Source organism: Micropterus salmoides, unplaced genomic scaffold (assembly GCF_014851395.1).
Source record: "Micropterus salmoides isolate LMB-PRFRI ecotype aquatic unplaced genomic scaffold, ASM1485139v1 Ms_hic_scaffold_2, whole genome shotgun sequence".
Classification (NCBI taxonomy): Eukaryota; Metazoa; Chordata; class Actinopteri; order Centrarchiformes; family Centrarchidae; genus Micropterus; species Micropterus salmoides.
Window position 1 is genome coordinate 21,707,594 of NW_024041150.1, and position 25,745 is coordinate 21,733,338.

The 25,745-nt window shown below is 40.3% G+C and overlaps 1 protein-coding gene across 5 annotated transcripts in view; it reads left to right on the plus strand.

The window, feature by feature from the left end:
- The window catches only part of LOC119913064 (sodium/potassium/calcium exchanger 2-like), a 45,247-nt gene that overhangs the window by 5,075 nt on the left and 14,427 nt on the right, over window positions 1–25,745 (plus strand). The window contains exons 3-6 of one of the 5 annotated variants that reach the window (XM_038732372.1): window positions 14,706–14,744; window positions 15,691–15,799; window positions 18,753–18,767; window positions 24,148–24,198. In XM_038732372.1, the coding sequence (XP_038588300.1) occupies window positions 14,706–14,744; window positions 15,691–15,799; window positions 18,753–18,767; window positions 24,148–24,198 (214 nt within the window). The remainder of the gene's footprint in view (window positions 1–14,705; window positions 14,745–15,690; window positions 15,800–18,752; window positions 18,768–24,147; window positions 24,199–25,745) is intronic. The other 4 variants (XM_038732374.1, XM_038732373.1, XM_038732375.1 and 1 more) reach the window with 4 other exon arrangements.

A 25,745-nucleotide genomic window follows, 5' to 3' on the forward strand; every position in this document is an offset into this window, starting at 1 on the left:
GACAGACAAGAGGAGGCTCAAGACCTCACAAAGTTTTGGGAGTAACATGAAGATTGTTTCACGCTCATTAGTAAATCTCGGATGTGCAAATTTACCCAAAACTGTCATGAAATCTATTGTTACTGTATCTGCTTACCACCGATGACGACAACTTTACACAAGTTACAGAACCCCAGTTCTCAGTCAACGAATGAGTCAGATCGGAGGTGGATAATGACTGCTTGCACCACAAAAAAGAAAACATACCATGCTGAGAACAAAGAAAGATTTTTACTACTATTTTTCCTACTAATAATACTTGACATATCCCTTTCAGTTGATCTGGCAAACCTGTTAGCAAACAATTGTTTATTGATTCATTCAGCAGACACAAAGCAACATTTGTATCCATTTGGAGTTGTGTTTTTGGCCACCTGAAGAATGTAATTCCACTTTTATTTTAGCTCTGGTTTGTTTTCCATTAAGCTGTTATGTACTCCAGCAGTACACCAGCTAGTCCTCAAATGCCTGATGATAATTTAGCCTCTGGCATGGATATCCGGGCCAAGACTTGCGTGCATTGGCCATTGTTTACAATCCAATTAGCAACCTCAGAACCAATTGGCTAGCGTTTGACAACGATATGTATGCATGATATAAAAAGCTAATCTTTAGGGTTCCGAGGTTGCGTTTTGGCCAATGCGTTTCACCTCTTTTGTTCTCCAAACGGACTGTTTACCTGCATGCAACCAAAGCCCACTCAAATGTGATTGGTTCAATACTACTTGGAATACAAACCGGCTACATACAGAAACCAGGTCACTTCCGATCCCAAAACTCTTGTCCCTTGCCTACATATTCTTCATTCATATGCAGATATCTGTTAATTTAGATTAGCTAGTCCCTAACTTTGCCTGTATGACATTTAGCGCTGGGCAGGTAGGATGGGGTTGTTTTTATTGTGCCTGCTGCAGCTGAAAACATCCCTAGGAGTGAGAGTGATCCAGACAGTAAAGCTGTGGGCCATAAAACGTGAGCTATGGGCTGAAAGACTATAGGGGAACAGTAAAGTTTGTCTGCTGATTCGTCACTACAAGCGACCCTTTTCACAGACATGTATCCTTAAGATTCAACTTATAATATAAAAATATTGATAATTGCAGTTTTAACTCAAAATTGGTCAAGTCATTTTAATAAACTCATGTAATCCTGCTTCAGAGCTGTTAGTTCTGTTGATGCCAGCGGATGACATGTGATTTCATTGGTTCACCTGTGACCCAAACAGATGTGAGAAGGATGTATTTACCTAGTTCTGGCCTGATTGGTGCCTAATACCTTTGTTTACCTATTGAGTGCTTAGCTGCTGGTTAATCGCACAACAAGGGCACTCAATCTGCTTTAGCCCAGCAAGTTGGGTTGCCACCTCTGCTATAATGACTCTTGTGAGACACGGCCCTGCAGACCGGCTGTATTTTACCTTTTAACAATTCTGCATCTGTGTCTTTCGCACCTGACAGCTTCCTTCATTCATTTAAATCCATCTAATTTGGAGGAATTATAATTCTTTGAAAAATACTGATTTTATACTAACTTTAGAGGATAGGCCTACACAAGACTGCCAGTTGCCTGTCTAGAAGAACATTGTAGTGTAATGTAATCCAATGCAATATCTCTGCAGCAAATACTGCCTACTGTCTGTTAAGTTTTAAACAGGGTGACTACTGTACTGTACAGTGTAACACATTTTAGCTCTGTGAGCTACAAGGGTTCATAGGTCAAGGATGGCGTCATTTTACTGTATCGCTGCTCTTAGTTGTTGCACGTTCTCTTACAGTTAAGCTTCTTAGTCTGATGGTGCACAAATGTCTGATTACTGAACACTCGGTCACTCAGACTGTGTGGAGTGAATCTGCAAGCACCTCACGCCTCAGTAAATCCCTACTGTACACACTGTAGAGACACAGTTCAAGGTCACAATAGAGCTAGAGGCTCTTGCTTCTGCCTCACAAGCTTTGAAGATCATGACAGCGTAAGATGGAGGAATATAAATATCAATAGCTCTAGGTTTAATCTGCTTCCAGCCATTTGTTACTGGAAAAGCAACAGATGTGTGTGTACTAGGGTTGGCTAGGTGGTGTCCCACTGAAGCAATCATTTGTCCAAACCTTTCCTTTACTTTCGGACCAATAAGCCAAGCCAATCAATGCTGACATCTTAACCACACTCTACAGCGAATAAAGAAAAATAGCATTTTTCCACTGCAGTCTGTAACACTTTCTCTTTTTCTAGCTATTGGAATACATTTGACCCTTTCAAGCCATCTTTTAAAGAGGTCAGTTTGACATGGAATAAAGTCGGATTCAGTCAGTGAAGGCTTCATCTGTCTGTCCATGGCATTAGCAGGGTCTTTCATCATATGCACCCCCCCCTTCAGGACCCCCTCACCAGGCTGGCCCACAGTTATCTTGTTATCTTGAGGCCTCTCTCATTGTGTGGCTGATGTACTGACTGACTGCTTTAGAAAATACTTGCTCAGGCAGATCAGATTAGCCAGCACTTTGTGCACTATGGGTTTATGAAAGAGGGAGGTTTATGACGTGCCCCCTTCTTCTTGTTATGGGCATCATGATACACCAGATGTCAAAGTTTGACAATAACGACCAAGTCTTTGTATCATTTTAAAGAGAGAGCGTGGCCACATCTGGCAACGCATCACAAACAACATCTAGAAGTTCCATCCATCCATCATCAACCGCTTATCCTGCGTACAGGGTCGCGGGGGGGGGCTGGAGCCAATCCCAGCTTACATCGGGTGAAAGGCGGGGTACACCCTGGACAGGTCGCCAGCCCATCTCAGGGCCACATCTAGAAGTTGAACAGTAAAAATCATCTTACAATGGATTATTAAGCAAAAGTTGATTGTACCAGTTCATTACATAAAATCCCAACCACAATGTCAGAGGCTTGCTATCGTCAGTGTTGGATAAGCCAGTGCGTATCAAGGCAGATGTTGGTTCTGCTGAGATGGAAGGTGCGACCTCTGATGTATTACCAAGCTATATATAGCGTCACGGAGGCGAGATCTTCCATCAGGATGCACTTCAACGATCAATTACAAGGCGGGTTCTGTGCAGGGAGCAACTGTTTGCGTTCCCTCCCTTTTGGATATTCACACATAAACCCCGGTGGCGCGAGCTGCTCGTTTATTTTTTATTTTTATCCAGTCCAATCCCAGTTAACCCCCCACCCCCCTCCCCCCCCACATGCACTTCCAGGTGGCACTGCATGAACTCTGTCACTAGCTGTTTATTTTAGTAGTGTGTGTGTGTGTGTGTGTGTGTGTGTGTGTGTGTGTGTGTGTGTGACGTGTTCAGGGGATTATCTCCCAATATGACGGATGTCAACCTAATTTTCAGCAAAATCCAGATGTGCACTGCTGAACTCCTGTAAAATTATAAACTGCGGCTGTTTCAAATTGCTTCTTTGGGCTTGACTGGATTTTGCTGTGATAAAAGCAGTTGTCAGGCTAATTTCTAGGAAATCCTTTTGAAATACCCATTTTTAATTACAGTAAAAGTAGGGTCTGTGCATTACCCAGAAGCATTAACCTAACTTGTGATTGTAGGCATGTACAAGTTGTGAGCTACTATGGTTGTACTTTTAAAGATGGAATTTCGTTTTTGCGCTATCAATTGTACGGTACGTGCCCTTGTCCTTCTTGTCCTGTGTATTTCTATGAAAGTGGTGAGAATACTCATGTTTGTGTCCTTTTCAAAAGCAGAGTTGTAGAAGTGGTTTAGGAAGTGGTGACCTTGGTTTAAACTGCATGGAAAAATACTGTGGGTAAACATCTATGCGTGTGAGTGTGGTTTATGCACAAGCATAGTGCGACATATCAGAAAGTAGAGGACAAATAGTGGCACTGACTGTTTGATGCCTAAATTATTAAGCAAAGTTTAAGTCTAAAGAAGCTAAGCTGAGCTGTCTTTGTTTATGCAAATATGTATGTAGTTTTAAGGTCATGGGTCTGCAAACACATACAGTAACTACCTACTCACAAAGAGAAATAGTCGTTGTTGTAGCGCATGAGCTCAGCCAGTGACAACAGAGTAATAATATAAAAATAGAAAGCCTACGACTTTGATCTCACCATGACGATGATGAGTCCAAGTTTTATCATCTGCTCCAGCTGTTACTTCTTGTCTGGGGGGGAGGGAGGGGGAGCGCTACCGCAGTGCCAGTAATTAGGTTTTGGAGGTTTTACCTTGTGTTTGGGCTGTTAGACCAGTCAATAGAGATAAAGGTAGCATTCAGAATAAAGTAACAGGCCAATCAAAACACATAGTGTCGGGAACTACTGCAGGGTGGAGGGCCACTGAGCCGTAGTTGCTTCTTTCACCGTCTCTCTTCTGTTGTCAACAATTATTCTGCGAGCTCTCTTGGCAGTGTCGTCATTCCTCGCCGGCGCTCTGCTTTTGTCCATATTCAATTTACTTGCATTCAATGTAATAATTGTGCAAGTGAAGTTCTCATTTGCATCACAGGTGCTGATGGCTACTTTTTCTGTCGTCCTCGATTGGTTATTGTACTGTTTGGCTTCCCCCCTCCGTTCTTATCAGAGTGTGCAGCAGCTCTTCACTGCCTCCTCAATGTTGTTATTGGTTTGAAGGTCACATTGTCACTTATTACAGTGCCTGTGAAATTAACAAAAGCACAATGTTTTAAAAATAATTATTCATGCAAAGTTGAACCATTGTGAATTGGCCTCTCATGTGTCCTCTTTATACTAATGGCTTCCAAGATCATTTCTCCGCAAAAAATAATCCTTTCATTTTATCTTATGTATCTTAGTGCATATGTTGCTTAATGCACTTAATGAGACCACATATGGATCAAGCTGCAAAATTTGCCTGTACTACAGTGCTTTAGTTGCCGTGTGTGTGTATTGGTGATGCTGACAAATAAAAAATTCCCTTGTTGCAACTTCTTGAATGTTAAAGTTTTTTTAGTTGTCTTTGTCTTAGCAAACTGAATATCTTTAGGTTTTGACTGTTTGTCAGACAGCAAGTAATCGAGAAAATACTCTGCAGATTAATCGATAATGAAAATAATGGTTAGACAATGCTGGTTGTTTGTAAAATGCATTTTGAAGCCAGCATTGTTTTCTTCATGTATATATTGGTTCTTTAAGTTTAAAGGGGATGAGAACCATGCAATATGCAAAATTATGCCTATGTAATTTTGGCTGTTTTAGAGGCATGAAGTTTGCTGCAGCAGCTAATGTAAATCAGTTTGTTGGTTTAATTTGATGACTTTATCTCTTCGACGTCATTACGGGGGGTAAAGAAGAGTTAGCAATATCATAGATCGCTGATTTGAAATCTCAGTGAGTGAATGAAAACCTAAGCTAGCTGCAGCTCATCCCAGTCTACATGCTTATTTTCTGCTCAGATCCTGTCACACTGAACCAGGTCTTTGCCCCTAGTGCAGTACCATGGACAGCAACATCTCTTCCTCAATGGTCTAAAGTACATTTAAGTATTGGTGGCTGTGATCCTGCATTTAATTTATTTTCTTTCAACCTCCCCTTCAATCCTTCCCCTCTTGATTGTGCATTTGTGTGAAATGTAGTGGTGTCAATTTTCCCAACTGCTCTCGGCATCTGGGGCTATCCATAATACCTTGTGAACATCTCAAGAAAATAAGTTAAATCAGGTTAATAATTCACCATGCAATATGCACTTCATGCAATATGCCGTAAAAAGACAACCCTTTTACCCGTTGACATATATGATTCCTGGCATTATGTAGCTGAGGGTTACAACTACTCGTCATAGCGCTCTTTTTAATGCCACTTGACACTAAAGGTAACTCTGAAATGAGGTGATGGGTTAAAAGGAAGACAGGACAAAACTCAAGTCTTCCTGCATGTAAAGGGTAGTTTCCTGAAGTAGGTTACGCTTACAGTTGTTCAAAGAGGCTCTCAATAGGCTCGGATCATGAAGCTGTTAGTCTTTAATGCTTAATAAGTGCGTATTTTTTGATGTGACCCAGAGAGCCTGGATAGCTCTGGCTCCAGTTTTGCTGTCTTCATTGGAGGCCATTTCTATTTCATTTGTCCATTGTTTAGACCTTAGGGAAATTTTAGCTCCTGAGGCAAGTAGGTATTCAGATCATCAGATTTGATGTATGAGCTGTTGTGGTTTTAGTGTCCTATGTATACATTTTATATCTTTGGAATGAAGGAAATGTGATTATTTTTACACACATGACCTCTTCTAATTACCTCAGTAGCTCCTGGCTATGAAGGTCAAGGCGTACGTGTATCCAGATTTAGTAACGCTGGCCCCTGTTGCAAAGAAATACTGGTAAACTTGAAATTGGAGTTTGTGGGAGGTTTTTTTTCCAAAGGAGAGCCTGAAGGTGAAACGTTGAGGCTTGCAAGAAACTGAAAGCCTTATCGATCAAGGGCTATTTTTAAAAGCAGGGTCAAATTAGCTAATGTAACTGCACTGTAAAAGCATCATGTGAAGGGCACCAAGATCCCTATCTCTTGGGTGTATGGAATGACAGACACAACCCAGCGAGATGGAACCGGTGCCTATGGTTGGAGGTGGCTGAGGACTGCCGGCCCTTATACGCTTAACTCCTTCCTCGGCGGGGATTTTGACCCTCGACATCAGCCTCACTAAGCTGCAACAGCTGAACATTACATCAGCTCTGAGAGTTGTGGTTCATGTAATACCCGTAATTTGTGAAATCCAGGGTGATGATGTCTGCGCTGCGCAGAGTGCTGGTGCACAGATCTCACAGTTGCAGATGGACCTGACACCACGCAGATAACTGCAGAGAATTTTAAAGCACATTTAAGAGCGTAAACTCTTAAAATGGAAGTGATTGCAATCAGACAGTCTCTAATGAGCTAATTAGAAAACGCTCTAGGGTGAATCTGAATCTGCTGAAAGCCTCTCCTCCGTTCTCATTTGAGAGAGTTACCACTTATGTCCATCATTGACAGACGAATGATGCATGAGGCTGCCCCTCAACCCAACTCCATCCCCGCTTATGCCCACCAAGGTGACTTGAAAGGGCACTATCAGCATATTATCTAGTCTGTATTAAATGTGACTGGCCAGCAGGAAGCTTCCTCCGCATACTTCTACCTCCACATTTTCTCTAAGATAAGGGTCTTCTGTCTGTGCACTTTGTGTCTGCTAACCTGCTGACAATGCAACACAACAAAGTGAATTAGGCACCATAAAGTGATAGTTGCTGCCTAAAACACCCAAACTCAAAACCAAATCTCCTGATGATGTGGGCTTTGCTCATTAATATTTAAGTAGGATATATTTGCCAAACTAAATTACAGCTGAGGTAAAGGATGAGTGTGATAATACTCTACGTGTTTCTAAATCATCAGTGAGTCACACCATTGCACTGGGTGACAGATTGCTTCATTACAACGAACATGGACACTGTAGTTTATTTTGACTTAATACCACGATCCTGCTGTTGTAAATTTCACACAAATGTGTTTTAATCCGCAGCTGAAAATAGTTTCCGGCAAATAAGGGCTGAACGGTTAATCGTTTTCAATTCAAAATAGCAATTTGAATTAACGCGATTACCTGATCGTGAAGACGGCGATAAAAATGTAGGTTAATTGGCGCATATGACCCGTTTTAAACAGTCATGCAGTTTCAAATTCATTCCGTTGTCATCCTTGTGTGACAGACTTGCTAACCAGTCACAACCGCCATGTGCCTCCTTTTAAGGTCCTACTCACCAATCAGAGTGAGCACAGGGCGTGTTGCCTACCTGATTTTGCTGACTTGTTCAGATTTTGTAAATTTGTTCAGTTGTCCTTGCTTTTTGTGCTTCTACTATGGTAAAGTAGGCTACGTAGTTAAACTGTTTCTTTTTTTGCCTATTTTAACTGAGCTAATGTTGATATACGATCAGGAGTGTGCACAGGGTATTTTATTTTGAAAATCGACCAGATTCTCTCTGCCTTTCTGTGTCTGACTTCCTGCCCGGTTCATCTGCTCTTTGCTGTTTGACGCGGGTTCCTTCAAAAATAGACTGTTAGTAAATATTGAACTTAAAAAACCTAAAAAACTTCTTTCTTTTTTTTTTTAAACGAATTCGAATTGTAATTGCAATATCTGGCAGAAAAATTGCAATTAGATTTTCATGTTCCGTAGGGGCGCAGAGCAGAGATTGGAAAGTATGTGTGATAGACTTACATATTGTGGTTGTGGTCTTCTACTAGGATTTGTTGATTGGGCTTATCCTTTAAAATAAGACCAAATAAAAACTGATCAATTAGCTGGATCTTTGGACTTAAAAATGTTAAAGAAAATGACTGTAAATACACTGTTTACATTTTGAAAGGCATTACAAATAAATTAGCCAGGTAAGGTTAGCCATTTTGTGCATCTCAAGTGCCCATTCAAGGTTCCATTTGTATTGACATCAGCACCTACAGTTTGCATTGCAGAATGCATTGCATTTTAGGTTTGGGAACTGTCCAAACTAGCCCAGGTAGGATGTTTACTTCCAGCCATTACCATGAACTCCTTATCACATCATGTAATGGGTGCGCCAATGTGGACGGCTCTTGGCAGCTCCAGCCATCACCATCTTGGCAGTGTCTGACTGTGAAAATGGGAAGAGAGGTGGAGCTGATGCAGGCCCACTGAGGCCTGGTTACTGAACCACCTAGTGGCTTGCCATCAGAAACGCCACCCACCTGTCACTCAAAGCAGCCACGTCCTAAATTATACTTAACTTTAAGCCTTAATATAACTTTAACGAGTATGATGTATAAAAATTCACCCCTGGCACAGTTGTCATGAACAAGGAAATTAGCTATAGAGACCACAACCGTTTTTTTGACCAGTAAACATGTTTATTTCTGTGGTACTGTTGGGCATTTTGACACGGGGGTGTATGGGGACTGACTCGCTTTTGGAGCCTGCCCCATCTGTTTTTGGCACTTCCACATTGTCTTCATTTTTCATCCCCGGAGACTGCCGCTTGGTTCCTGTTCACTAATAACGTTGATAAGGATCTCTGAATCCAGGTGAACTTAGTGTAGCATAGTATTGTGTCTTGGTTTCAGTTTACATTGGTGGGAAAGTGGAGCACAAATACTAGATACAAGATAAGGTGATCACATTAACATGCTATTCATTGATGTACATAGGACTGCGTCATCAGTAGTTGACAGAATAAACAACAGCTAAAGCAATACTGAGAAGAACTGGAAAGTACTGTGGGTGCTACAGTGGAGACATGTTATTCTTGTGACCAATACCTGGAAAAGAACTGCCCAGTTGCCGCAGGGCAGCTAGATTTGGACCACTATCGACATTTGAGTTTGGGCTAGCTGCCTCTGTTGGGATACACTTCTCTCTATAAAATAAAAGTCTTTCAGCATCAGGACCTGACAAGGCAGTAGGACTAGTCCTGATATAGCTGAACCCAAACAAAAGACGCTAAAATAACTTTGGGCATGCAGATAAATGGGAGAGGGCAGCCAAAAAAAAAAATCTGGGGCAGAGAATGCTGCAGCAGGAGCACAGTGGACATGCTGCAGAATATAAATGCAGACTCCTGGAAGAAACTTTTGTTCTTCCTTTGCTACAATCTCAAAAACAAAGAACCCTGTGCAGCCTTTTATATTTTTCCTCCTCTGCAGATCAAAAGCAGCTCTGATCTGACGGGAACGACAAACTGCAGGTTTGCAGGAGGTCATTTATCCCCCTCTTGTATTTACTCAGCTTTATTATTTAAAAATTTTATCTGGTGAACAAGTGAATTCATCGCTTTTGGAACATTATTATTAACTCAAAATCCAGTGACACAAGAAATGGGATTTTACAATAGACGACAAGCACATGGAGTACTGGTAGGGGAATGACCAAAAAAATACTTTTTACTGATCAAACCCAGCTTTGGGTGATTACATTCACTTGGGAAAATGACACAGCAGTTTTTGTTCCCCTATTTGTCTCCCAAAAGCCTGAGTTTGATTGGTTCATGGGGGGGTGGGGGGAGTAGGAGGAAACAGTTTTAGCATAGTCCTGGTGAGCAAGGCCTTGTGGGAAATCAGCGTCGTGGCAGATCCGTTAATTAGTTCTGCTTGTTAGAAAAAATAAAGGGGTTACTAATTAGCAAGTGGGTGGCTTCTTGACTTGTTGTGCATTTTTTCCCTCCTTTCCTTAAAGCTCATCATTATCGTCTCCTGGCAAGACGGGAAAGAGGGGGAGAGAGAGGGCGAGAAAGAGGAGAGAGAGAGTGCTCAGTTGCGCTGCTCAACAGTTTAGCTCTAACACGATGAATCTAGATGGACAAATCTCGAAGGGTGTTCTGTCATGCTCTGACAGACAGGCTGCCTGCTGTAAGCATGTGCAGGCAAACGCCTGGAGCTCTGCAAGATTTCACTTTTCAAGTTTGCTTAACAAGCCAGGCAGTGTGGTTCTCGCATATCTTTACATACACAAGTCCACAGATGCTTTATTTCATTTAGCTACTACAGTTTCAAGATGTAAGAATTTATCATGGACGAAATGGCAGCTAGAGAGATGTTGATTTTGTCTACAACAAGCCCGTGTGTCTGGTTTAATTTTTGGCTTGTGCACATATTTCTCTGTATTACCTTGTGACAACCATTAAATACATTGTGAAAACATTAATAGAAGCAATTTAATTTCAACTTTTCAGATGTTAAAGAAATGTGTAACGACAATTTGCAGTTTTACTAATTCTTGGCTGGGAGCAGTTGCCAGGCAACCACCGGCCAAACCCGACTAAGAAGTCGGCGATTTAAACAAACTAAATATAATATAATTGATTAACTAGTGAGCCTTTGAGGTGTTGGTAGGTGGATTTTCTTCCTCCTGCTTCCACTATTAATGCTAAGCTAACTGTCTCCTGGAGGTAGTTTAATATTTAGCTTACACTCATAAGAGTGTATTTCCCAAATTGTCTAAGCATTCCTTTAATCTAAATTTGTGTTGGTTTCCACATGGTTATAAAGACTATGATTAAAGTTAAAAATTGGCTTCACAAAATCATGCAGTCTTTGTAGCTATAGTGCTAACATTGAGTTCAGAGGCTGTGTATAGATATAGACAGTTAGTGGCTTTGAAGATACTTTCTTAGTTTCTATACCACCTTCAGGAATTTCCTTTGTCCAACTTTCTCACTGTATTCATAAGGTGATTCATTCAATGCCGTACTTGTGAGAATCCCAGAACGTTTATGTGATGCCAGTTGAGTTTTGGAGGGTTAATTTATTGCTGTGGAAATTACAGTCGAAGGTGTATTGTAATGACAGTAGAACCAAGTGTGACAGTGAGAAGCACTCTCCCCTGCTTCTATATCATCCACATTTAGATTTTTGGAATTTAATTCCCTGCAAACTCTCTGCAAACTAAGCAGCGCTGAAAAGGAAATTTAGTGGAAATAATACGGGACGTGGCTCATGAGATTTATAAAATGTAAGGCTGATTACTGTTATCTGTTAATTAATTGTATATCTAGGGTATTTTTAAGAAGTATATTAAGGATTTGTGAGATCAAGCACCGCTATGATGGATTTAATCAAACTCTACCACTGGCAAAGTAGAAAGTGTGTAAAAGAAAAAAAAATCTGTGTAATTTGGCTTGGATGTCAACACATAAAGGAAATGCAAATCAAATTTATTCAGAAATAGAGCCCTTTTGTGCGCTCAGATTGCATATGAGAAGACCTATAATCTGCCACTGATGTTCGAAAATGTCAGGACTTCCAGCTCTACTTTCAGCGTTTCACCAGTGTGCACAGATTCCTCTGAAACACCCCCACCCCTTTTAAGCTGTGGGCAATTTCAGTGGTGAAAGCGAAAGTATTTTTGCATGATGTCAAATTCTCCATCGATAATTCCCCGTAACATGCCGTGACATGCGTGTGGCTGCAGAGGGACTTCTTCCTCAGTTGATCCGCTTCCAAGAATGATCCTGATGTGACATTGCGTAAGAGCTGGAAGGCAGAGCTACCGGTATTAGAGAACGCACAAACTCCAGAGAATATACTAATCTCCCAATGTGATTATTAGTCATAATATTTAACACTGGCTTAATGAGCGACCCATGGCGTAATCTCTATCTGGCACATTCACCTGTTCTCTCCTAACCCTCCTGACTTTCCTTTGAGGAGGGTGATTGGGACTGAAAAAGTATAATTATACCTTGAGTGTGCAGGGAATTACCATAAAGATATGAAGTGAGGGGAAAAAAGAGTTCATAGTGGAATAGCTCTGTGGAAAATCATAGGATTAGCTCAGCTTCTGCTCAATTTTTTTGGGAAATGTCTAATTTCAGATCCCTCATTTCTGTTATGATTCTATAGCTATACAGAGGCAAACCTAATATATGGTAAATTATGAGCTGTTAAACAGAAACGGTGGGATACAGTGGGTGTTGACATTCACAACGACTGCAGTGGGGGCTCCCATGTAAATGTTCTTTCAGGTTAAGGTGAATTTTATTTGATATAGTAAGTTTATAATTTTGCAATAATCAACAAAAGAAGCTACAAACTATTTAATTTTCTTTTTTTAAATCCCCAAATCTGTAGGGACCATTGTTAACACCCACATAAGTTTTCAACTCATAAACCGGAGTTAACACCACACTCCTCCTCCCTGCAAAATTATCAAGAGATTTTATATTCAGTGGAATGCAGCGTCGTTTAGCATGCAAATGAATCACTCGGTTGACACGCCTGAAGGCCCTGTCTTAAAATGTGTATGTTTGCTCTGCATTTTTAAACACTTACAAGATCAAACTGGATAATTTTCATAATTTCATTTGGCATTGTGCACTTTATCAACACACACCAGTGCCTCCACATTTCACATTTCCACATTTCTGTGTAGGCTGTGAAACAAAGCCTTGATATGCTAAGATCTGAACAAAAGCTTTGTCTGTGTTCCCCTGGAGTTAGAAGCAGGCCTTAACCGACTGTTATTCACACACACACACATGCACTCATGTTTTTGGAGATGAAATGAGTTCATTCAGGCAGTTGGTGAAAGGCTTTTGTTTCGAAAATAGACCAGTTACAGTACTTCACATGCCAAATAGGCCCGCTGAGAATGATGGCAGAGTATTGAGTGATTGTTAAAAGACTGGAGTCACTTTGGCATGATCTGTCACATACCCACTCACAGAGGCAAAGTTATCACATTAAAACAGGCAGGAATGAACATGCAAGGCATCATTTTAGAGTATTTAGATACCTCAGCCTTAAAGAAGAAAGTATGTAGAGTGAACTTGTTTACTTTAAGAAATAGTTAGACATTTTGGGAAATGGACAATTATTAGTTTTCTCGCTGAGAATTAGATGACAAGATTGATTCTCATGTTGGCATGTTAATTATAAAGCTTGAGCCAGCCATTCGCTATTGGAATTTGGGGGAACAGCTAGCCTCACTAATTAACATATTAACTCTTGTTTGTTTAATCCATACAAATAACAAAGTGTGAAACATGAAAAGTTGTTATTTTATGGGCAGTACTTGGCTGGGCATGAGCAATTTGGAACAACATGTCTCAGGCTAGCTGCGTCCACCTGTTTTTCCCAAGCTAAGCTAAGCAGTCGCCGACTTCTCAAAATGTCGAACTATTCCATGTACTGCACTTTCTCCCATATTGGTTTGGCCCTGTGGGTCAGAAATAATCACATTTAAATCAAATTATATTCTGGTGATCTTTTAAAAAGGTGCTAGCTTTGCAGGCGCCACCAAGTGACAAAAGTGCAAGAGCTTCCTCTTCAGTTGTGAGATTTCTGTCAATGCTCTTAAAGGGTAGTTTTGATTGAACTATGGTTGATGATGATAGGAAGTGATTGGGTTAAAGAAAAGCACACTTACTCACCAGAGTTAGCTCTGATACCCGTGTGTGGAGTAATGAAGCTACAGCCAATAGCTGGTTAGCAAACTTTTCAACTTGTACAGTAAACTTGTTATTTTTACATTATGGGTGTTGCACAGATTTAACAAACAAATTATAATGTAGGAGATTTCGAGGTGCTGGTAGACAGATTTTGTTACCATTGGACAGAGTCGGGCTAGCAGGTTTCCCCTTGTTTCCAGTCTATGAGCTAAGCTAAACTCACCAGCTGCTGGCTGTAGCTTCATATTTACCATAACACAGACGTTGTAGTGGCATCAAACTTCTCATTTGACTCTTGGCAAGAATGTGAATTAAGTGTATTTCCAAATTGTCAAATTATTATGTCATTTTGCATCTTTTTTTCTTAACAGCTCGATTGAAAAAAGTAATTACGTTTGAAAAGTTCAACCTTTTTTTGTCTCTTCATCATTTACTGTGTGTACGAAGATATGCCAGGTGCTTATGTGAGTTGGCATTTTTGACTCAAATGAGTGAGAGTGAAACTGAAAAGACACTTTTGAATGAATTTCAAGGAAATTCAAGTAGACAATCTAATCTTGCTCAGCTTGCAACTGACACAGTAGGCAGGCACAGCAGTTGGGAGGAATCTGTCCTTTAAGTCTTGTCTACTACAGTCAGTCATCACAATCAATGTAACTGTTCCGCAATGTCTCTTTGTATCGTCTTTTCGTCTTGTCTGCATGCTTCACATCTATGTCCTGTTTTCTTTCTCTCTCCCTCTCCCCCTTTTACTTCTTCTCCTCTTTGTGTTGGATGAGAAGGCAAGTCCTGGGGCGCCAGAGGATGATGGCAAGTTGTCGGTAGGTCCTGTCTGAATGACACCCCCGTCTGCTTCTGTGTTTGTCCCTGTTTCTGTGTAGATGTAGTAGTGTAACTTGTGTTTCTCTGACCATACTGTGAACAAGACATGGGCAGTGTTATCTTTAACCTTCAGCCTCTCTGTGTGCAGAGAGTAGCTCCCTCTGCTTTCTGAAGCCTTTTTCCAACAGTACGTTTTGTACACGGCAGACAATTGAGGAAGGAGCATCTGTTTAGAAAACTATTTTAATGCTTGTATACTTCCAAAAAAGCACACCAGAGTGCTTAGTTTTCATCCGGACTGTAAAGGAAGAAGATTAAACAGCAGAAGGAGAATCTTCAGGGTCACAACAAGAAGCCACATCTTACACAAGCCCTGCCAGTCTACACGTCTCCCTTGCCTCCCGCTCACACCCATACGGACCTGTGAATTAGCACCTGACACCTCCTGTGCCTACGCATCACCCGTGGGCAGCGAAAGGGGGGGACACACTCCAAACAGCTGCCGCGTGCAACGGTGCTTAATTTCCAACAGTTTTCAAGTTCAGCTTCCACTGCTGGAGTGACCTTAGCGAGGGTTGTTTTGGATGGAAAAAAAACTCATACGCCACTTACACTGTGAATGCCTGTCTCAACCCATGGGGCTTATATTTTTAAGAAGCTGAGGCACTTTATGATAGTTGTACTGGGTTTCAGGTTCTGCTTAGGGGTTTTACACAAAAGAGGATTAGGGAGTCATATTCCAAACAGCTTGGATTTCAAATTGCTTTAGGAAAGTGCTTACAATTGATAGACTAATGTTAATATCAGTATATGTGCTTTATGACAGAAATAAAAATCAGTTGTTGGACCAAAGTATTTTTTGCTATTAGGAAGGATGTTGAAGGGTGAAAATCGCCATCCCAGGCAGCAGGATGTTTGATTGACACCTTGTTTCTCCTCTCACAGGCCAGGCCTCGGCTTCAGAGGGGGGGTAGTTCTGCCTCCCTGCACAACAGCTTGATGAGGAACAGTATTTTCCAGCTTATGATTCACACGTTGGACCCTTTAAGTGAAGGTAAGACAGTCAGACAATAGAAAACATAGAAAACATAGAAAACACAGCTCTTCAATGATGGATTTCACATGTGTAAGTCTCTAACACGCAGGATATACAGTGCAGATGTTCTTTTTACTGTCCATAATTAATTATTTCATTGTTTTCAGGTTGATCTTGCCTTGAACCTGTCATCATTTTTCTTTTTCTCTTAAAATGAGATAAATCCTGTTTTCAGATGTATCGGAAATCTACGTCAATCACAAATTGAGGACCTTTTCTGAAAGCACATGTTATGAGCACATGAAAGATGTCCCAAACTTGAGCTCACATTATCTTATGAATAATCAATGATCCATATTGTGTTTTGGCAAAGTTTTTAATTCAGTCAACAGTCAAAATAATAATTTATTTTTAAAAAACTTCCAGTGTCTCCACTTCTTTACTACTTTAATAGTCTGTACAAGGTCAGCTTGGTGCTGTGTCAGAACACATCTGAGGTGGAAGATCATTTTCCTTTAATCGAAGATGAAGGCCTATTAGTTTAGCCAAAGGAGATGTAAAACGGCAGTGTCAGTGCTCGGCGCAGGGGATGGAATATGTTAATATGCCGGGGGAGGTGCATTGCCATCCTATTCTCAACCCACCACGGAAAGAGGAAAAGAAATATTCACATTAAAAGAGAGCAAACAGGCAACAGGAGTTTGAAGAATTTGTCATTTGAGTGTCCTTTTTTTGGTGAAAGGCCTTGGATGTGGAAGCAGTGTCTCATGACGTGATTAATCCTAATCCTTACAAAATGAATATTAATGTTGAAAATAATTCCTGTTTACTAGATGATGTGTTTATGTTTCCCTTTTTCCCTTCAGATTTGCTTGAAATGTATTTACAGTGTTATTGTGACTGTGTTACTTGTCTTACAACAGAAAAACATACCACATAGGCCAAGGTCAAAAAACAATTTATAAGCATAAAACTATGGCGTGACCAAATATTTTCTGGATGGATATGAATGCGGCTTTCTCTGAAATGAAATGTACATTCCTTGAAAGCCAAACCTAGAATGAGTCAGCTCAGGAAAGATTAATAAGCTGTACCGAAGCTGGCTTTAAAGTGCATTAACATGCAACATCTCGTCGTTTTACACTGGATCCAAGGTGTCCCATTTCTGAGTGTATTCATCTTTCCATCTCTGTGATTAAAATTTAAATCATAGCCTGGTGGTGGAATGAAAGTCTGCATGAGTGGTCGTATATGTACAAGAGAGGGTTATACATACTCCTCCCTGCCTCTCCTTGTAGAGTCATTTGTCGTTTGGTCTTCTTAAGGGCATCTAACATGCACTGATGATGGTAGACTGAAATATTTACTGTTTGTTCAGTGGCATTAAGATTGATAGACTGGATTGCACGTCTAGAGTTTGCCAACTGTTTCTTCGTGTTCGGATCTAGATCAATACCAAGCATCGAATAATTCAGGTCAAAATGAATTTACTATGTGTTAGTATTGTTTCTTAATAGTGGATTTAAATTGGTCAAACTGGCAAATTCTGCTTCTGTATGAATGCAGTAGAAAGAGTTATTTTGGCAAATTACTGACTGGAAATTAATGCGCTGAAAAAACAACTACTACAGTGTGACATGATACGGGGATTGAATTCATTACCACAGAGCACAAAAGCAACACTTTAGGCTTGAGTTTGATTTGAATACATAATTTTGAAACCTCCATGTAGCGCGGTGGAAGTTTTCAAACGCTCCAGTGAACATACAACAACGTTATTGGTCTTGATGACTTTAATATGTGCTCATGGCACGCCTCATTTGTTTAGTGCGATAAATTTCTTCATTGATCCGTTACCGTAGGGGGCAAATAAAGGTCGGCCCCATTCAGAGATGAGTCACTGTGTTTTATGCACATTTACTAATATCATTAATGCAAAGGAGCATTTTGTTAAGATCTAGCGTGTAACAAGAGAAATACAGAGACAGTGCTGCTTGACCTTGTGTGCTCTTAGGCTTTTTAGCTCAGAGGGACAGCTGGGGAGCTGGCAGGACTCCATCCATACATTTTTCATAGACATTTCTCAAAATAAAATCTCTGCGCTTCCGAGCCAAAGAAAAGTCTGAGGTTTTGCTAGTGTGGGGAACTATTTCCTTGAACTTTTTAAAGTGGGGCGTAGTTAGTTAGAGAGGTGTGTGTGTGTGTGTGTGTGTGTGTGACCTCACTCTAAAAGGTGAGGAATAGTTCGACATTTTGGAAAGTATGCTTATTCACTTTCTTAATGAGAGTTAGATATATCTGTCCGTTAAATATGAAGCGAGGGCCAGGTGGAAGTTAGCTTAGGTTAACATAAAGACAGGAAGCAGGGGAAACAGTTAGCTCTGTCCGAATGTAAGAACATTCCCCTAAGAGCACCTTAAAATCTAACTAATTAACTCCTTCTATCTTGTTTAATTAATTCTTTTTAAAAATGTCAGGTAGTAGAAAAAATGTGTTGTCTTCATGCTAAGATCATTGTGGTCTACCACAACTCTACCAAACACATTTTCATTATACTTGTGTTTTTGTACGGATTGAGAAAGCAAAATATAAATAAATAGTGAGATTATAATTAAATAATGAGATTCAGGTGGGAGGTGGATTTTTTTTGGCACAGCTGTTTCCCCCTGCTTCCAGTTGTTGTGCTAAGCTAAGCTAAGCATTACCTTGCCCCAATTCCATGTTTATTGTATAGACATGGGAGCAGTATCAATCTTCTCATCTAACTCTCAGGAAGAAAGCAAAAAGGCATATTTATTCTAAGTTTAAATAATTTAATCAATTTACTAGCATAATATAATGGGATATTGACTGTCATCTTGGAATAATACCTATCAATGATTTAATGTGTGCTATCACACTAAATATCACTTGGATTTATCTTGTCTCTGTTTCTGTCTTCCTATCTCTCTTTCTTCTACTATCCCCTCAGAATTTGCTGACTCTGGTGAGTTACTCCTCTAATTTCTGTATCTTCCCCCCCCCCAAAAAAAAAAATCTGTTTGTTCTCATTCCAACAGCCTGGAGGCAACTTTCTTGCCCAACGTTTTCCCCCATGTACACATTTCCCAAGCGCCGCTGTGCTGTGTATGTCAATCCTGTTCTGTCCTCTTTCAAATATCTCATTCTCTCTTCTGTGGATGTATTCTCCCTGGAAACCCTCTGTGACCATTTCTGCATTGTTTTCCCCATTGTCCCTAATCCTCTCTCTCCTCTTATGAACTCCTTTTAGTTCGAGCTTTGTATTATTGCCCTCTGTGAGACAGGCGGAAGCTCAAAAGTAGTGATTTTGTGTTTTCCTGTCCGTGTTGTTCTCTTGTGTTGGTCTTTTATCCTGCAGACATTTAGCTAAACATGCCAGGAGTGTAGGAATAAGATGGAGTATAATGTCCTGGGTCTGTCAACTTGACAACGTTGTGCTTAGTTAATGAATGTGTGTACTGGGCAGATGGAGAATGTTGTCAGCTGTTTTCTCAGTCTTCCTCACATACCCTTTGTCAGGAGTCATTAAGAGCTTGACAGAGCTAGGGCTGGCCCAAATGTCATTTTTTGAGCTTCGACGCTTCGATAGTAATTAAGAGCGAATGATCGAAGCTTGGCCCCCCTGATCCGAGCAGGTCCAGACCAGGTCCAGAGCAGAATCCGGGAATAGTTTAGCCGGGCGGGGGTCCAGACGGAGAGCGCACGGGATTAGCGGTGTTTCTGATAGTGGAACTAAGTCTAACACGTTATTATGCAAAATTCACTTTTAATTTTAATTATAGAGACAAAATGCTCTTCTTCTACAATCGGCCTCATTTAATTATTTAGATGTGTTCATTATGTTGTTGTTCGTTTCCAGTTTAGCTACTGATTAATTTTAAAATGTAGGAAATTTGACTGTTTTGATCTGTAATGAAATTAAGCAATTGTAAAATCAATAAACGCCTAACTTCCACACTACTGCAGTCATCACTCAGTTTAAAGTGCTCCCACACAGCTGAGGGCTTCATTTCGTTTTCCCTTTGATGTGAACTGGAGTGTTATGTTCACTGCTGTCGGCGGAGGTCAGGCGCGCCAAAAAAACCCTCAATAATAGAATCTCATAATTGAAAATCGAATGTGTACCCAACAGTCGAATATTCGAATATTTGGGTCCAGCCCTAGACAGAGCAATTAATGGCAGTGTACTAAAATTTGTTTCCCTCTACAGCTTTTTACAATTAGCCGGTCCCACCAAACTATTATTGATTTTGTAAGCATTTGCATGCTCCTTGAGATACAGTAGATGATTATTCAGCATCAAAATTACTTCCAAGAACAATATCTTTCTTTCGTTCTTGTTATCGTGAATGTCTTCCGGTTTAATAATAGACATTTAATCTTGCATGTTTTTCATTGGAGAGAACATTGTAACAGTCTTGTTCCTGGCACAAGTGCCTGCATTTCTTTTTTTCCATTAGTGTGCAGCTACCAACAATATCACTTAGGAGTGGCATCAAATATTGAACTACAAAGAGAGATGGGGAGGGAGAAGGGCAGAGTGGATCCCACTCTACTGTCTGAGCCCTCAGTGGATGGCTGAAACAAGCCTCCAAAAGCAGTACTCAGAATTCAGGCTGCGTGCATGCCTTTAGCTCAAGCCCTTCAATAAGATTTATTACTCCGAGATATGATCTCTGGTGGCGAGTCTGTGCATATCCATAGCTGAAGGTTGACCTCAGTAAAGAAGAAGATTGGTCACAGACCATAAAGTAGAGGTACATCTGTTTAATGTATTTTTTTTTTTTTATTGTATATTTTTAACAATAATCTACCAGAACTAAGATAAAAGTAATAATTGCCGTTGTTTATCTGTCAATAAAAATCCTTGTGTTTATGTAACATCACTGCTCTGTGATGATGTAGTGCAATGCTATAAATATGGTGGCACAGACCAGCAATCTCATCAGATTCTTTCCCGCAGATCATTATCTCACTGAGATAGGATGAAAACATTGCTCACACTGCTCGCAATGTCTCTGTTGATGTTAGGCCATTTTTATTGAGCAAACGTCATACCAAAGTCCTCCACAGGCTGAGCATAGAAAGGACAAGGTCATTTGGGTAAACCACGATACACCCATGTTGGCAGACACTACGCTTATTGGGTAAACTGGTGAGACGACAGAGGATGTGACCCACTGTTTCATTGGAAGTTTGCGATGCAGACACGGAAGGAAATGAGCCAAAGGGCAGAAAATGAGGTTTATGTGTGCATCATTTTGTGAGGGCGTAATACATACCTAAAGAGGATGAAATTAATACACAAATGAGGTAACGATGAAGAAAAGGGTAACCTAAATTCAGAATTTTCTATGCTATGACTTTACATTATTTTAACAGGCATTTAGTGTAAGGGGTAAATCTATTCATCCAGCCAATATCTGCCCAATACTGCTGCCCCCCTTGCCCCCCGCCAGCTGTACTGTCTGTGTGCTGACCCAGGGCCTACATGGTTCAATATTGCACTCACTGTCACTGACCCACCCCACCCCTATGCAACGGAAACATGATTTCAATTTATGCAGATCGAATCTGACATTCTGCTGTAGGTTTTTCTTTATTTGTGTCAATGTAACAGCTCTCACAACATTTTTAGCAAGTGCATATAACACAGGCATCGAGATGACAACTTGACAATGAAATGGTACCATCTTCATGTGTATTGATGTAATAATATTAATGTATTTGCAATGTAAAGAGACGTCCTTTCATGTAATAGTCAAAGCACACACTAAATAGGCTCATTTGATTTTTTTGCTGAGAGTTAAATGAGAAGGTCAGTGTCACACATGTCTGTAAGCTGAATAGGAAGCTGCAGACAGTTAGCTTAGTACAGAATCGTTCAGCCTGTCTCTGTCCAATGGTAACAAAATCGAACTACTAAGAACTCTAAAGCTCATAATTAGCACCTTTATGTGTCTGTTATTGAAACCCAGCCAGAAATAGTCACATAAACCACAAATTGTTGTTTTTACACACAAATTTAATAAACAAGGTGTGTTAGAGGTGCTCTTGTGAGTTCTTTTTACCTTCCGTCAGTGCCCAGCTCAGTGTTTCCCCCTGTTTCCTGTCATTGTGCTAAGCTAAGGTAACCAGCTGCTCGTTCCACATTTATATTAAAGTGACAGGTAAAAGAGGGATGTAATATTTTAATCTAACTCTTGATAAGAAAGCAAAATAAGTGTATTTCTCAAAACCATTTGTTTTAATATATTTAATATCCCCCTATCTAGCAAATATGGCCTTAGAACCTTGCCCCCCTCAATTTTGTTTTAATAGATAATTGAACCTCCAGTATCTTATGTAACTGTAAGTAGCCAGCCAGCACCTATCAACCCATCATCCCTCCAACCTCAGCACCAACACACGCACACACATGCCTTCTGAGCTCACCCTGCACCGTGTGGATGAAAGAATCAATGTTAAAAGCCTTTTTGCTTCAGCACAGACTGTGAATTTCCCTGACACCCCAACCCCCAGCAGACAGAAAGGCCATGCGCGCATGCACGTGCACACACACACACACACACACACACACACACACACACACACATACTCTAGTACACAGCTCACCAGAGGTTTAGAGGTCACACCAGAAGGACAAGAGGGCCCCTGGTAAACAACAACAAGCCTCCCTCCCTCACTGGTTGCAAAGGGCAAACAGACGACTGCACGGGCAGCAATTGTGTCGTGGGTTAATTGCCCTCAGAGCAGCATCAGTTAGAGTCAGGCCTTGCAGTGATAGTGCACTTCAAACCTAAATCGCCTAATCATGTGATTGAGGCACTTGTCTGGGAGTGCAGCAGATGAGCAAGACATTAGATTGTGCTTTCAGGGCTGCCAAGTCTGGCATTTGGCACGAGACTGGCACCATAATCCTCCCACATGTGAGTGGAGTGGTTGCCCACTGTTGGGCAGAGTTGGATATTAGTGTGAGTGCATGTGGGTGTGGGCATGTACAGTACTGACAGTAGTGTGCACCTTCTACATGTACAAAACTAGTTTGTGCTTGTGAAGAGAGTTAATTGGTCAGTTTAAATGAATATGGGGGGAAAAAACACATTGAATTTACTTAATTTAATGAATTACTTAATTTAACAATTAAAAAAATACAGTTTTGGCAAGTTCAGAACATCCTGATGGTACTCCATCACCAAGACGCTCCACCTTGATGATCTAATTTGATAGTGGTTTGAAACAGGAGAAAGCAAGTAGATACTGTAGGTGGTTGACAGTAGTTCCAATGAAAATGGATCACATGGGTAATAAAACTAAAGCATTCTGCATTGCTACACAGAAGTGAAAAAAATGTTTTTTGTAATTTGGATGAAGCAACCCTTTCAAGTAGGCGCTATATTGTATTTTAAGGAAATAATACAAATTACTTAACATACAAATGAGAATATATTGTCATTTTGGCTTATTTCGCTGTAGACATCAATACATTACAACAACCAGCAGCACTTTGAATCTCGTTTTTAGCAGTTTCTGACCAAAAAAAACTATTTGAGAAAACTGGGCAGAGCTATGCTAAAAAAACAAAATCCTGATGCCATTAGTTTTACTTTATTGTTGAAACGGGCAGAACAGCTCTAAGCTGCGAGCTACTTCCGAGACAAAAGTGCAGCGTGGGAGGTAGAGCCTCGTGGTCCGGTGTCTTCTGTTCTGCTGCTTCACTCTCCGCTGTTGCTGCAGGTTTGAATTCCCGGCTAATTCATCATGCAGATGTGCTGACCGTCTATTTACTGTAGCGCCAAGAAACTGCTACAGTAAGGGAATCAAATTAATTGTTCGGGTTTCATTGTGGAAATAAAATGCAGAGTCATCAAGCCTTTGAATAAGCTTGTGTGCAGAGGAGAGGAGGACTCATCTTTTTGTTGCATGTTGACCCAGTAAATTCTATTCTGACTTTCCTGTTGTGTTTTTTTAATATATCATTGTATGAATCTCTTATTATTTTTTTCTAGTCTATTGACTGCCCCTTCTCCCTCCCTATTTCTCGCAAATCTTCTCTAATAGCCCTCTAACCTGTGCCATTGGCAGGTTCTTTATCTGACTGAGTTACTGTAACACTGTAATGTTTTTTGTTTGTAATTCAAACCTTGCCGCTATTTTTTTTGCACTTATGCAGTGATGGCTCGGAGAGACTTTGTCTTTCTGTATGTCACTCCTTGTGCCTGTGTGAGTGTTTGTACAGTATGTGATGTAGAACCAGCGGACCTGTCTTGTTCTGTCATGTTCACTCTTTTCCTTTTCTCTGTGTGTTCGTTGCCTTACCCTTGTCTTTTGCTGTGATGTTGTAGAGCTTGGGACTTATGGGAAACTAAAATATTATCACTCAATGACTGAGGAAGGTAAGCCTGCAAGTTTTCACTTGATTCTTTGAGTCAGCTTCTGTCATCCCTCTTGTTTTTTCTCCATCTTAACCATAAAACAGCACCTCCAAACCCCATTTTTTTGTTTGCTTTTGACATTGACTTTTAAGTTTGACAACCTCTCTGAGATTTCACTGACATAAGTGCAAATCATGGTAGCCATACCATTTTTTTTTTAGTTATTTTTTTTAAGAATTTACTTTTTTTTTCTCATTTTTTATTTTTGGCTTATTTTTTATTTCTGCCCAGAGAATATGTTCATGCATACTGAGTGTTACCATGTGTAGTGTTTTCTATTGATTTTTATTCTATATAGTCTATATATTCTATATTTAAAGAAAGTCATATGTTGATTATGTTTGGTTCTCTGAGAAAGCCACGGCTTCTTCTTTTGTTTGTAAAATATGAAGACATTTAATGTTATGCAGGCTGGTAAACCCACACACAAATGCACAGCATACCACCCCATGCCCCACATTCAGAAAATACAAGGCACACTGTTTTTGGGTTTTTTTCTTTTGTTTTTTCCTTTGGCCCTGTTACCCATCTGCAACGCTGACAAATACATCAACCATGCTTAAACACTTATTTGGAGGTTCCAAATGCACCAGTAACGAGTGCACGCACGTAAGACTCACGTTGCTGAATTTGGCAAACTGGAGTGACTCATCCAGCCAGTGGTTGCGTAACAGGCAGAGCTGACAGGGAAAGTGAGCGGCTGTGAAACGACAGTTAGGGAAGGGCTGGGCAATTGCTTCATCATTATGCAAACTGGATGGTTCTGCTATTTAATCAAGAGAAACTCAAGTTTTTAATGTTAAAGCTTTTGTCTAAGCCTAAACAATGGGACTTTGTCTTTGCTTGCTTTGATTCATGCACCTAGAAGGAAATTGGAGGTTTCTTATTTGTTTGCCTTTAGAGTTAAAGCATAATGACATTTCAAACCTTAGGCCTACCCTGCAATGGAAAAACACAGAACTACAGATTTTGTCCAAATTTTGTTAATACATGAATTAAAATTGTTTAAACAAAACATATTATGCCATAGAAATCATTTCTTGAAAACAGATTTTTAAATATACAGCAGCTAGCTGGCTGTTGTTTGTAACGGAACATATCCATTCGACTGACATCTTGGTCTGTCAATTAGTTATTCCACATAACTAAATGAAGCAGTAGCTAAATCACAATGGAGAAAAGAAACCCTGCAGAGCTCCTGCTAAAGCTAACTAGCTTAGCAGATCTAAGCAGCTGTCATCTCAGCTTTTTGACTCTGACTAGTGGAATTCATGCAATTGGGAAATGTGGTGTGATTAAGCTACCTTTTTTTAATAAATTTTTTTTGGTAAAATGATCGACCTAAAAAGGCATAAAAAGAAGGCATTACAACCTTTCTATCTGTTATGCAGTTTGACGTCCCTGCTTAGCTTGTAAATGCTCTCTGCCTTTTGTAGGTATTTATAGAAATAGATTCACAGCTACTACTGAAACGTCAATTTCCTCTGAATACCTGCAGCAGAAAGCCC